This window comes from Nyctibius grandis, chromosome 4, assembly GCF_013368605.1.
Source record: "Nyctibius grandis isolate bNycGra1 chromosome 4, bNycGra1.pri, whole genome shotgun sequence".
Classification (NCBI taxonomy): Eukaryota; Metazoa; Chordata; class Aves; order Nyctibiiformes; family Nyctibiidae; genus Nyctibius; species Nyctibius grandis.
The window spans coordinates 37,157,011-37,170,494 of record NC_090661.1 but is presented as its reverse complement, the minus strand read 5'-3'; the positions used below and the strand labels follow the sequence as shown (position 1 = coordinate 37,170,494).

The window sequence follows — 13,484 nt, the reverse complement described above, 5'->3', positions numbered from 1 at the left end:
CCCTTCCAACCCAAACCATTCTCTGATTCTATGATATACTGAATATCACTCAAAAAAAAATTTCTTTTTCTATTATCTGTTCTTCCTCCTACGTCAGCCAGGTTACCACTGCTGTAAGCTCATGAAGATGTCATTCATAACACATTTAGAAGATGCTTTTGTCACTTATGTTTTCACTTCTATTTGTGAGTAAAGAGGACGATTTTACCGCCCTAATGATAGAAATAAAATTTAAAAACAAAAACCCCTCCCCAAACAGATGCTACAAAGTTTATAAGCAGAAGCAGGTACTCACCAGTCCTTAGCCATTACACAAAATGAGAATGGAAAACTGGCAGCTATCTTTTCAAATTCTTCCTGGGAAATGTATCCATCCTGATCATGGTCATAATTTTTGAAGACAGACTGTGCAAGATAATAGTAGAATAGTTTATAATGAGGACAGGCTGAATTACCACTTTAGAAAGCCTCCACAATATTTATGGATTTCCTCTCCCACTTTCTCCCAGTATCTATTAAACAGTGCAACAGTCTTAACTGCTTTTTTGCTTGATACTAAAGCAGCATTATGATTTCTTGACTTGTAGCAAAATGTAGATAAGTCATCATAGGCTAGACTACACACTTCACAATGACAGCTCTTTTTTAGTTTCGCTTTAAGATCACGTCCAGGCCTACATATACGTCTACTAATGCTCTCAATTAGTGCTCTCAGTGATGATCTCTGTAGCCAAATGAGGGTGGATGCCTAGCTTATTTCATCAGGTCAATGTTATGTGAAAAGTAGTTATATGACAGAACTGTTATGTAGACACGTATTTCCCCTTGTGGAATGACATTACTGTTTGTCTCTGGCCCTAAGGCAAGGAGCACACCTAGGCAAAATTTAGAAATCTGTTCCAAAACAGCGTGTATCAAAGGATACCTGGCAATATTAGAAGTGTTTAGAAGGAAAAGAGATGAAGCAGGGATGCAAAGACAAAAACTCTTTACCTCTCTCTCCTCATCAGTTTTGGAATCAATCACCTGAGCTTACTTGATGGTTTCCAGTAAAGCACGTGACCCAAAAGAGAAAGAAAAAGCAATGGCTGCTAATAACAAAGCCATTGAGAGGCCCACTTTCACACTCCACCAATAACATGATGTTGGAGTCCCTGGTAGAAGTGGACTCCCTGGCTCCTTGGAAGAATGATCTGGAAGCATACAAACCAACATTCACACTCCCCCCTGGCTCATTTAAGGAATTTCTTTCCATGCCTCACAGGCCACTGCTGCTAATTATAGCTAGGCAGAAAAATCTGTTTGTGAGGACAGAATGCTTACAAACTCAGCACAGCTTTGAAAGTGTCCAGTATTTTTTCCCTTCTTTGTATCTTCTCATACCTAGAGACTAAGCCTACGACTGGTACGTAAGGCAAATGGGCCAACCATACTTACATCTACCATCCTCTGAACATGTTTGCTGATGGTTTTTGGATCAGGTTTTGGGGCTACTCCTGAGGCCCAGTCTGCAACTACTGGTGGTCTGGAAGGTGTCAAAGGCTAGAATAAATTGAATGGAACTTCATTAGTACCACATGGAAAGATTTTCAGTATTACACTTATGACATTTATTTCATTTGTGACAATGGACTATGTGATACAGCACTGCAGAAATGGCCTGTGGGACCCCAACATCATACTTTTGATAATTATGTGGTACTTCAGGGGAAGCTCTGTCCAAAACAGTGGTTATTCCTTAAATTGTCACAGTTCACTGACAGCCCTGTAAATTCACTGTCTTTTCCATATTTATAAAACAGGAACAAAACTACAATATAACACTCATGGGTTTCATCATTTGAATCACGTAAGAATTCTTCATTTACAAGAATCAGTATCAATTGCCAAGATTGAGCCTGAAGTCATGTCACTACACAAGTAACTTCATTTGTGTTTGTGTTAGTATTATAAAACCTAATATGGTGTCAACTCTCCCCTATATTCTAGCTTAGGCTTCATAGAATCACAGAATCACAGAATCAATCAAGTTGGAAGAGACCTCTGGGATCATCGAGTCCAACCATTGCCCTGACACCACCATATCAACTAGACCATGGCACTAAGTGCCATGTCCAGTCTTTTCTTAAACACATCCAGAGATGGTGACTCCACCACCTCCCTGGGCAGCCCCTTCCAATGTCTAATGACCCTTTCTGAAAAGAAATTCTTCCTAATGTCCAACCTGAACCTCCCCTGGCGAAGCCTGAGGCTATGTCCTCTTGTCCTGTCACTAGTTGCCTGGGAGAAGAGGCTGATTCCCACTCCACTACAACCTCCCTTCAGGTAGTTGTAGGCGGCAATAAGGTCACCTCTGAGCCTCCTCTTCTCCAGGCTAAACAACCCCAGCTCCCTCAGCCGTTCCTCATAGCTCAGACCCTCCAGACCCTTCACCAGCTTGGTCGCCCTCCTCTGGACTTGCTCCAACACCTCAACATCTTTCCTGAAGTGCAGGGCCCACAACTGGACACAGTATTCAAGGTGCAGCCTCACCAGTGCCGAGTATAGGGGGACAATCACTTCCCTAGACCAGCTGGCTACACTATTCTTAATAGAGGCCATGATGTCATTGGCCTTCTTGGCCACCTGGGCACACTGCTGGCTCATGTTTAGCCAGCTGTCGATCAGCACCCCCAGGTCTCTTTCCACCGGGCCGCTTTCTAACCACTCTTCCCCCAGCCTGTAGAGCTGCATGGGGTTGTTGTGGCCAAAGTGTAAGACCCGGCACTTGTTCTTGTTGAACCTCATGCCGTTGGTCTCGGCCCATCTATCTAACCTGTCCAGATCCCTCTGTAGGGCCTTCCTACCCTCCAGCAGATCGACACTCCCACCCAGCTTGGTGTCATCTGCAAATTTACTGAGGGTGCACTCAATCCCTACGTCTAGATCATCTATAAAGATATTGAACAGCGCCAGCCCCAGAACTGAGCCCTGGGGAACACCGCTAGTGACCGGCCACCAGTTGGACTTTGCCCCATTCACCACCACTCTCTGGGCTCGGCCATCCAGCCAGTTTTTAACCCATCGAAGAGTCCACCCATCCAAGCCCCGGGCATCATCATCAACCAAACAATTTATCCTTTAGCAGGTTTTTCTCAGTCTATAAAGCTAAAAATTTTCAATTTAGCATAAAATAAAATGAATGCAAGGGATAAAAGTTACATTACTTATAAATCTTTTTCTTAAGAATCTGGAAAGGTCCTTACAGCAGCTCGGTGACTTCGTGGCTCTCGTGCATATGAAAGCTCATAAATTTCGTCTTCTGTGTAGTAAAGATCAAGGGACAGCTGAAAACAAACACAACATTAGTTTAATCCCAAAATAGTCACTACTACTTGATAAACTTGTTCCTGGCATGCATTAGTATTTTTTGGTGGATTAATTTTTAATTTATGTTGCACCTAGAAGAAATGCACTTGAGCTGCACAGGTGTTCACAGTGATTTGAAATGGCTACATTTCTAAATTCCAGACTGGTATTGCCATTATTTGGAAACCTGTACACAGCTACAGTCATTAGCACAGCAAGTGACTGTAGGCATAATTAGCAGTCAGTTAATAAGCAACCTGAAAAAACCTGTTACTCCCATAATATTCAAGTGGTCTCTTGTGCAACTAAGCACAAAAGCAGCATTCCAACGCTGTCCATCACCTCAAATTCTCAGAAAAATCTTGTTTAAACATGTCATATTTATCCAATCCAGCTGTGACCACGTTGAACTAAGAAGTATATGATGAGGATAAGAAATGGACTTGCATATATTTAGTGAAAACCTTTAGCTGTCAACAGCAGTTATGTAAGCGAAAAACATTACAGCTGAGCAAATAAAGGAATTTGAAAAAAAATATCAAATTTATACCTTTGCTTTTGCATGTGTCCTGGAAAATAGCATAGTAAATATTGTATTGACTGAAAACAAATTTCAAGCTAAGATTGAAGACTGGTAACATGACACTTTTTGAATATTTACAGGAAAATATTCATACTAGATATGTGATTGAATAGAAAAGCCAGATGTAAATGTTACAAGCTTCAATTTATGGGAAGTCCAAAGAAAATATAAACTTGTTATAGAGAGTCAAGATCACGCATTCACACATATATAAACTAAGAAACCAAAATACACTATTTTATCCAATGAATAGCCTTACTCAAATTGCAGATATGCAATAACTTTCTTGTGAACAACTGCAAGAATTACTGTTGTAGTCATAATAGTGAATAATTTAAAATTCTTGGGGAAATCTTAAAGTAGTTTCTGACACTCAAAAAACAAAAGTCCAAATGTTACGATACTTCTATGAATTATTGACTTATGTATGTAATTACTAATACCTCTTTAAAGTGATTTGCCAGCTAATGGAAAAGCATATGACTAAAGGAAACAGAAGGAGAAACTCTTGGAAAAATCATGGAACAAACGGGAAAATAATGTGCCCTGGAATATTAGCAGATCAAAAGCTCCTGCTTTGAAATTAAGTATTTCTTTTAATTTATGTCTGGTCATATATAGCTGCATGAAATTGTGGCTAAAGTCATACATATTTGTAATAGACATTTTTATAAAACATTAAAAAAAAAGGGGACTTACAATAATTTGAGACAAAACATTTAAAACATTTAGCAGGAAGAAATTCACCACTTTCTGTAGTTCTATTTCAGGCCCTGGGCATATGTGCTTAATTTCACACGAGTGCTTCCAGAGAGAACAAATAACCTCAAGCACATAAGCAGTTTTATCTGTCAGCTTTTTGCTGAAACAGGGCTTGTAACCAGAAAGTGGCAGCAGCCTATCTGTTTTTTCCAAGCTGAGGTACTTGTTAAGGCCAAACAAAACTGAGAAACAAGAAAGGTAGATTTACTATTTTAATAAAAGGTAGTATGATAACTTACTAGTAGAAGCTAAAACTATTGTTGTGACATACATCCTAGGTAATATCAATTTTGTTGGTAACATGGCACTGACTAGGTATGACTGGAAGAGTAATACAACAACTATATTTGACTAACAACGTTTACGTTAGACAGTTTTTTTTAGTACCAGAAGAAACTTCGCTAGATGTGTGATATGTTTAACCCTACACATCTTGAGGGACTGAACGTTTATGTGAAAGTTTGTGTGTTTAACACAAGGAACCTTCATATGCAATCTTCTGCCTCCAAGGTGCATCTAAGGAAGCTTTCTACTTTTCTCCCTATTTAGGCTTAATCAGCAGAGGATTCAGAGCGCTTCCTTAGTGAAAGTACAGAGAGAATGCATACTACTATAGCGAAGCAGAAATAAAGATTTCCTTCCCTTACAGAAATAATTGGAAGCATACTGCTGAACTGGTACCTCCACCCTTGCTGCCAGATAAATCAGTATCACCTTTTCTCTTCTTCTATTATTGTACATTTCCTTAATAACAAAAAATCTTACAATATTATGTATTTATAAATAATGGAATTCTCTACTTAGTTGTTTGAGAGGTATATGAAATTATTTTTTAAGTGGAGGTATTTATCTCATCTAACAGGCTTACTGTAAGCAAATGAACAAGGTCCATATTAGCCTCCAGGGCAAGTGGCATTTCCTGGAGTTGTATCAGCTCATTTATGTGGTTATAGAGAGAGTACAGTTTGTATATGTTAATTTTTTTGTCCTCTAAGTAGTCTGGCATGCCCTCATAAAGTGATATCAAGTCCTTCAGGTGGACGCCAAGGATTGGGATCTTAAAGTTACTGCACTCGTTATAGGCACGTCGGTAACTATCATAATTTCTGTAAGACGAAAGGAGTTCCGTCATCTCATTAAACACCTAAAAATAAAAAGAAAACAAAAAATCAAAATTGGTTGCTTTTTTTGTTCTCCTCATACAGCACAAGAATTTCCTATGTTATTGTTAAGGGGTTTACTCACAATGACTGTTGAAACGGATTTTAAAACTTTAGGCTTCAAATGAAATCTAGGTATTCAACTCAACTAATTTAACTATCTATAATATGTAATCGTAGATAGTTAATCTATAGACTAATCTATAATGCTAGTCTTCCTACATTCCCTATTTAGTCAAGGAAAAGAAATAGGATCCTCTCAAATCAAAGAGATGTGGATGCAGTTAACGCATAAGCACAGCACAAGCTCTCTGACCTTCATAAAAGCAACCATCTTCACCTTAAAATATGGAATGCGCATCTCGGCTTCCAGGTCACCAGCTGGAATTGGAAAGTCCTGGCAGAGAAACCCTACACTGTGCTATGGTCCCATTGCAGCGTGACCAGAACCACTACTACAGTTCAAATGTCACATCTGTGCTTTTAAGAAAACTTTTTTCCCATGGAAATGAAGAAGAAACAATATATTGGACTTGTTGCTGGCTCATGCTGAGCTTCTCATCAACCAACACCCCCAAGTCCTTCTCCTCGGGGCTGCTCTCAATCCATTGTCTGCCCAGCCTGTATTTGTGCTTGGGATTGCCCCAACCCTGTGCAGGACCTTGCACTTGGTCTTGTTGAACTTCATGCCATGCGCATGGGCCCAGCTCTCAAGCCTGTCAAGGTCCCTCTGGATGGCATCCCTTCCCTCCACCGTGTCGACCGCACCACAAAGCTTGGTGTCGTTGGCAAACTTGCCGAGGGTGCACTCAATCATATTAGCATATTAGTCTCTGGAAGAAGTCTCTTAAGTCATTTCTTTGCTAAAAAATATGCTTTCCTTCACAGTTTTAGTAGCTGGAATCTCAGAAAAAATATATCCACCTGTACTTCACAAGAATTTAACTGGAAATTACAACTGATTCCTAACATTCCACTGTATTATAATGTGCGTGTATAACAGCTACGTTTGCTCAAGTCTGAACTAGACAGAATCTGTCACAGGGAAACATCAGATGAACAAAACCAGTCCTTTCAGTTTTAAACTCAAAGTGCAGAGCTCTGTGCTAGCATTTCATAGACTCAGGATGGTTAGTGTTGCTATGGATGACACTAGTTTTGGTTCTCAAATGTTCTAGGATCCAATTCTCTGCTTTTGTGTTTGAATGCCATTCTGTACTACTGCATATAAATGAAAATGCAGTTTGTCACATCTGAGTATTAAAAGAGAAACTTTCGAGAAGATATACAAATCTTGAAGAAAGGTGGGGTTGGAAGTGTAGGAGTAACTGGTGTTGTAGAGATGAAATGACAAAGAAAAACCCTCCAAAACCAAAGGAAGTCTTCCTTTTTCTTTTTTTCTTTCTCTCCATCTTATCCAATGAAGTACGGTTGGTTTTTGTGTGTGCAATGACAAAAAAAGTTAAAGATTATCTTATTTGTAAAACTCAGAGGAGCAATACCAACCTTAATTACATCATGAGGAACACACAAGCTTGTTTCCTTGAGTCTGGAAATGGAACTGTGGCAGAGACCTCCTATCACTGCCATTAATGTATTGAAATTCTGCAGCTGGTGGAGCTTCTGTGTTGACACAGAAAAAATCATTATTTATTATTTAGAGATTCAAGTTGTTCAATATGCACATACAAATTCTACATTTCCTCTACTGTCTTCCTCTAAAGTCTTACAAGTTTTATGTCACTATCCATTTGACTTAATTCATTTTGATAACGAGTTGTGATTTTACTGGGTGTAACATGTACTTATTCTATTGTTATTAAATCAGACATTAATTCTGCAGATGCAGTAAGTCTTCAAAGTACTTCCTCAGTACTTCTCCCTCTTCCCACAGTCTACCATAACTAGGAAACACTGCCTGTTATCTTAGTTATGAGTGCAGTTGAATTAGTATGCAATACCAATAGGACCATAGCTCTGCTTCTATCCAATAAGGCGTATCTGGTAGAAATGCTTCTAATTATGGCCAAAGGCAGGATAGCGGTTCATGCTTTGGAAAAGTACGCAGTCACAGCTTGGAATCTCACTGGCTGATTCAAAAGCAAGTCTAGTTTTTCAGTGAAAACAATTTCTTCAGAGTGGATATGAGAAAGTCATGGTGCCATGACACTGTAATATCTGAATACTCAGTATGAAACTACAGTATACACAAATATGCATGCTGTACATACGAACCAGGAAACCAGTGCCAACACTCCCAGATGACCCTACAGTAGTAGCATGGGAAGAGCAATTAAAGGGCTGTATCAGAGAAAGACAAAATAAATACCACACATGTGGAAATTTAACTGACCTGTGCAACATGAATGAACTTGATGAACACTTCAGCCCGAAGCTGTGGTGTTGGTTTACTCAGAACCATTAGCTGCACCCACTGAGAGATACCATTGCAAAGAGCAATTGATCTTTCCATTGTTGGATTCTCCTTCACACACCTATTCACAATGTAATTCTGATAATCTGAGAACTTAAAAAAAAAAAAACAAAAAAAAATGGAAATGAAAACTCATCCACAGTTTCATATACCTCATGATCTGTGTACAGATACAGGTCTGCTTTTCAAATGAAATATACAAGATATATTTTACACCTTAAATATCCATAAGACTGAAATCTCTCCTTTGTCAAAGCTTTGTTCAGTTCAAAGCAGAAGGCTTCAACTAACTGAATTAACTGAAAGCGTCTTTTCGCCATAATTTGCATCACATCACTTGCATCATGTGTATCTCAGGAGCCTTGGCTCTTATAAACCCTAGGATGAGTAGAATTGGGGCTTTCCTCTCAGCCTCAGTGGCTCCATAGATTTGTTGAATCTAGGCTTCTACAGGGAAGGTTAAACTGAATTTAAAGTGTATTCTAGTAACTCAGTGGTAGTTTAAGGAGGTTAAGTGTTCAGTTTATGTAGCTAGGTCACACTTCTGAATTAAGCTACACCAATACAAAAAGCAAGTTCAATGAGATTAATATAAAACTGAGATAAGACCATTAAGAATGAGGGCTACACATTCCTTAATATTTTTAATAAAGCTTGTGAGATTCTCTTGTTTAACCAAAGTGATCTAAAATTGTTCAGTAGACACCTGTATGTGACAAATAGATTTTTTTAAGCCATTCTTCCCATTAAGATCAAAGAGAAGCACTCATTTTTTTTTGTTGATGCAATGTTTATCCATTTGATTTATCCATTATCCATCTTGATTTATCCATTAGCAAGAATACAGAAGAATTTGAATCATGAGAAAATGTGACATGGGATTTATACATCCATTCTTCACTATGACCACTAATACTAACATCTTACCAAAAACCTTCATAGCTGTAATAAACACATATTCCTTTCTTAAGGCCACAAGAACATGCTGAATGCCATTGATCCTTAAGAAAAGGTCATAAATTGTCAAGTTGCTGTTTGTTTCTTGCTCTCCTTCTCTCACTTTCTCTCCACTTTTTAATAGTTCTTATTAAATGGACAGAGAAAAGTTAACACTTTAAAAAAGCAGATATGACAGCATATATCGCTGGATTTGTCCTCTTATTAAATTAAAAATGGAAGAATCATTAACAGTAATAAGTAGAGCTGTCTCTGAGATGACATAGTACTTACAATTATTCTTTTAATTTTGAACCACAGCCAGATTTGGCTGGATCTTGAAATTTAAGCAACTACTCTATACAGATAGGTAATTTTTCAATATCTGACTACATAATTATGGACTTCATAGAAGTTTCAGTACAATTACGAATCAGATTGATTAGTTTATATTTTGTTCTCAGCAGCTCTCTCCTTCAGAAAAGAATTTTTTTTTAAATGCTGAATAAATTTGTATCTAACATACTACTTCAAGTTTCAAAATAATTTTGGTGCAAGAATTTATTAACAAGGTCAGCTGTAACAAGATTGTTAGTGGCAGATATGGTAAAGTCCAGGTACTTAAATACTAACAAGAGTCTGGTATTGCAATGACTAACTTCTGAGCCTCAACAGGAAAGCAGAATCCAGATTCGTATGAAAGAGTGTAGCCTCCCTGTATTTTATAACTATAAATTAGAATGGTTTCCAAACACCAGCATACCTGCAGTCATTACTCTGTGAACACCACTCCCTGCATTTTTCTTTGCTGCAAGATGCATGGTGTCTCATGGAAGATTTTGCTATGTGCTGTACATGTTCAGGGGATCAAGTATTCCTTTCTGACTTTCAAATGACCGAACCTATGAGTAGTTATTCCAGTGACTGATAACACAGCGGGTCATTTGCAGCCTTTCTCCCAGTATATGCTGAGTATATGTTGCCATGTTAGAATAACAAAACGATTCTGTGGCTTAGCATACTATGAACACATTCTGCAAAGAGTTAATGAATATACCTATTTATTAATTACACATTATTTTATAATCTAAGGTCTCAGTAAACTAAATTTATACCAAAAAATATGCAGGGACCCTGCATATAAAACGTATACAAGTATGTAACTGTTGGAACTCTATGACACATCTGACACTGACTGCAATCATACTCATTATGCTCATTAATCATTAATTACTTTATGTCTGCACAGAGCTTGAAAATGTTAAGTTATATAAGCTTTGCATATTATTACTGCCTACAGACAGCAATGTGTGCATGACTTTGGTTCCATGGCTTTTTAAATTTAACACAAAACATGAAGAGTCATGTACTGTCAGCTCAAAATAAAGTACACTAACGCAAAACTATGAAATCTTCCACAATCTACTGAGAGCCCCTTTCCTTGCAAGACTTCAAATTGTAATGTTTCAAAAAAAAACCTATTAAATAACCAAAACAAACAAAAAACCCTAAAAAACCCACTTCGCTTTCACTGTTATCATCACACTGACTTTGCAACCATCTTAGATTTTGGTTTCTAATGTTCATTTTTCTTTTCCATGTGTGAATTGTATCAGGTTTGAATAGAAGTAATGTTGTAGCATACAAGGATGCAAGTGAAGCCAAGGTGCACAGGGAAGTTAGCATCTTATCAGCTACCAACATAGCTGAGAAAAAAAATCAAACAAAAGAAAACATAAATGAGATAAATACTTAAGAATTGTTTGTGCACTTGAAAGCTTGTCTAATAAAATACTTTAAACCCGCCTTACATTAAAAAAGGCATTTTCTCAAGTGGTTTCTTATCCCTAGTCTTTATTTTGTTATGGACAATCAAAAATAGCAAGCAGAGTCCAGCGGACACCTTCTATACAGACAGTCCCTTAGTCACTGCACAAGAATGCTGCAGTTTCCTACGGCCACAGGAGATTAGCATTCTAGGAGAATATTCCAAGTTTCCTTCATTGCATTTCAGCCTGATTACTGATTTGAGTCAAAGGAGGCTGCTTGTTCCTGTGCCAAATGACACCACTTCTTCTAACAAAAAGAGATTATTTGAAAGAAGATCAAATGATTTACTCCTCTTCCTTCCAACTGACCTTGCCCCGACTCTGTTCCACAGTTGCTTAAAAGGTTCACTCTCCCTCTTTCAAATTACTGCAGCAAAAGGGTACGTACTCAGAATAAGTATCACTGGCCACATTCAACACTAATAAAACAAAAAGACTCTGGACACAGACTCAGCTTGTACAATAGCTTGCACTGCAGGGTTAATCTTGTAATACTACCCCTGTCTCATCTTTTCTATATCCTTCCCATCTCTGTTTAAAATAAATAAATAAAAATAAATAACTTACTGATATTCTTCTGAAAGACTTAAATTCAAGATAGGTAAGGTGGTCTGACAGCTCCTCTGGCTCAAGATGATCAAAAAGAAGCGAGACTTTCCGTTTCTTACTGGTGTTGGCCTTTACACGCTGTGTCAGCTTTCTAGACCAATCCCTAGAATTTCTTTTAGACAAATTTTAAAACAGAATTATCCCGAGTTATTTTCTGAAAAGCAAACTTTTCCTCTCTCCCTAATACAAAAGTAACATTGTTTTCATGCCTTACTGCAATAAAAAGTGAATTATTTGAATTTGTAAACAGCAAGTTCCTTTTCTGCATTAGAGATTATATGACAAAATATTATTGTTAGTCTTTATTATATTGCTGTAGCATGTAAGTTCAATACAACTATATTACTAAACAGCATGAGATTATATATGGCACTTTCAGAATTGCTGTCCGTAACTTTGTCTTCACTGAACTCATCCAGTGCTCCTCCATCTAGTAATTCTAACAGATTTCCTTGACCAGCCTCTGAGTATGAGCTGTCCCCCTATGCTATTCGCCCATGGAGTAATGAAATTTAATTGGATTTGAAAAACTAAGTATTCTCTTTCATAACCAGATATAAAATGCATGCCAAAATTCTGCTCTGCTTTTGCCTGTGCATTTCCAACCAAAGTATGAAGTGACTGTTATACAGTTCCACAGAACTATCTTAGTCTCATATAAGAAGGAAGGTTCTCTTTCCAGTAAAGACCTATGTGATGTATAGCTGTAGGATTTATTCTTGACAGGACAAGTAATTTTATAACTAAAATCACCTAAATAGTATCAAGAGTTTGACAATGTAATAAACTATATCTTCACACTTACCTTTGTTAAAAATATAAACACACTTTTTTTACCTCATCTGTTACCGAATCAAAATGTATTCTCCTTTCTCATTGACTTCAAGTGATCTTTCAAAATCATTAGGCCTCTACAAATTTTCTAAGTTCCCTGGACAGACTAAAATTTATCTAGCATAAAGAATCAGCACAAAGTCTACATAGCAGTTAAATTCAACCTAAGCCATTCTTGAAAGGCATTCTGTTCCTCTACCTAATATGTATTTCATCTATAATGATGTATAAACTCTTCTAAGGACAGATGACATGACTTATTAAAATTAAACCACTATAGGGCCATTATCATGCTATACTGGAGAGACATTACATTTGATTAAAGGAAACTCAGAGCAAAAGTTTGTTTTCTGAGCATATTGAGACTTTGGCACTCACATTTGAGTTGTGTCAATTAGACGACAGTGTAACTCCTCACCATTAGCTTTAACCAGTTCTTGAAATTCCTCCATGGTTGTGGATAGTTTAGAGTCCATTTTGAACATAACCCAGAACTCTGTAATCCAATACCTATTACACATTGAAAATACAGAAATACAAAAATAAAGGTTTTGCTCTAACATCAGTAAGGCTGCAATTTAGATAGTTGCTCTTGTTTATGAACTGTATTTCTTCTTGACCAACTTCAGGGTATAAACCTTGCTTTTAGATGCTTTTGCTAGGCTATCTTGATTTTATCAAAAATCAAAATTTCAAGATTAAAAATTAATTAGAAACTACCTGGCTTAATGCTGTATAGATCTATACTGTACATATGTTTGCAATACATTCAATATTAAAATTTCTGGTTTCACATTAAATCTAGATAATATGCAAGCTGATTTTTTTCTTCGTGAACTTCTAGATAATTTTATATATTCCTTCACAACTTGAAATTATTTGGTCTGGACATCAAAAAAAATGCACTATGCTAGTCTGAATTTTATCTATTAACTGAAGAAATATTTACTAATTAACTATTTAATAGCTTACAGGTGATTCAGTCTCAC

At 37.3% G+C, this 13,484-nt stretch overlaps 1 protein-coding gene across 1 annotated transcript in view; it reads right to left on the bottom strand.

Moving 5' to 3' along the window:
- Positions 1-13,484, bottom strand: part of RASGRP1 (RAS guanyl releasing protein 1) — a 47,535-nt gene that overhangs the window by 9,305 nt on the left and 24,746 nt on the right. The window contains exons 5-12 of the mRNA XM_068398089.1: positions 12,874-13,005; positions 11,620-11,773; positions 8,207-8,380; positions 7,360-7,476; positions 5,562-5,837; positions 3,246-3,326; positions 1,438-1,542; positions 296-405 (exon numbers count right to left, since the gene is read on the bottom strand). Coding sequence (XP_068254190.1) covers positions 296-405; positions 1,438-1,542; positions 3,246-3,326; positions 5,562-5,837; positions 7,360-7,476; positions 8,207-8,380; positions 11,620-11,773; positions 12,874-13,005 — 1,149 coding nt within the window. The remainder of the gene's footprint in view (positions 1-295; positions 406-1,437; positions 1,543-3,245; positions 3,327-5,561; positions 5,838-7,359; positions 7,477-8,206; positions 8,381-11,619; positions 11,774-12,873; positions 13,006-13,484) is intronic.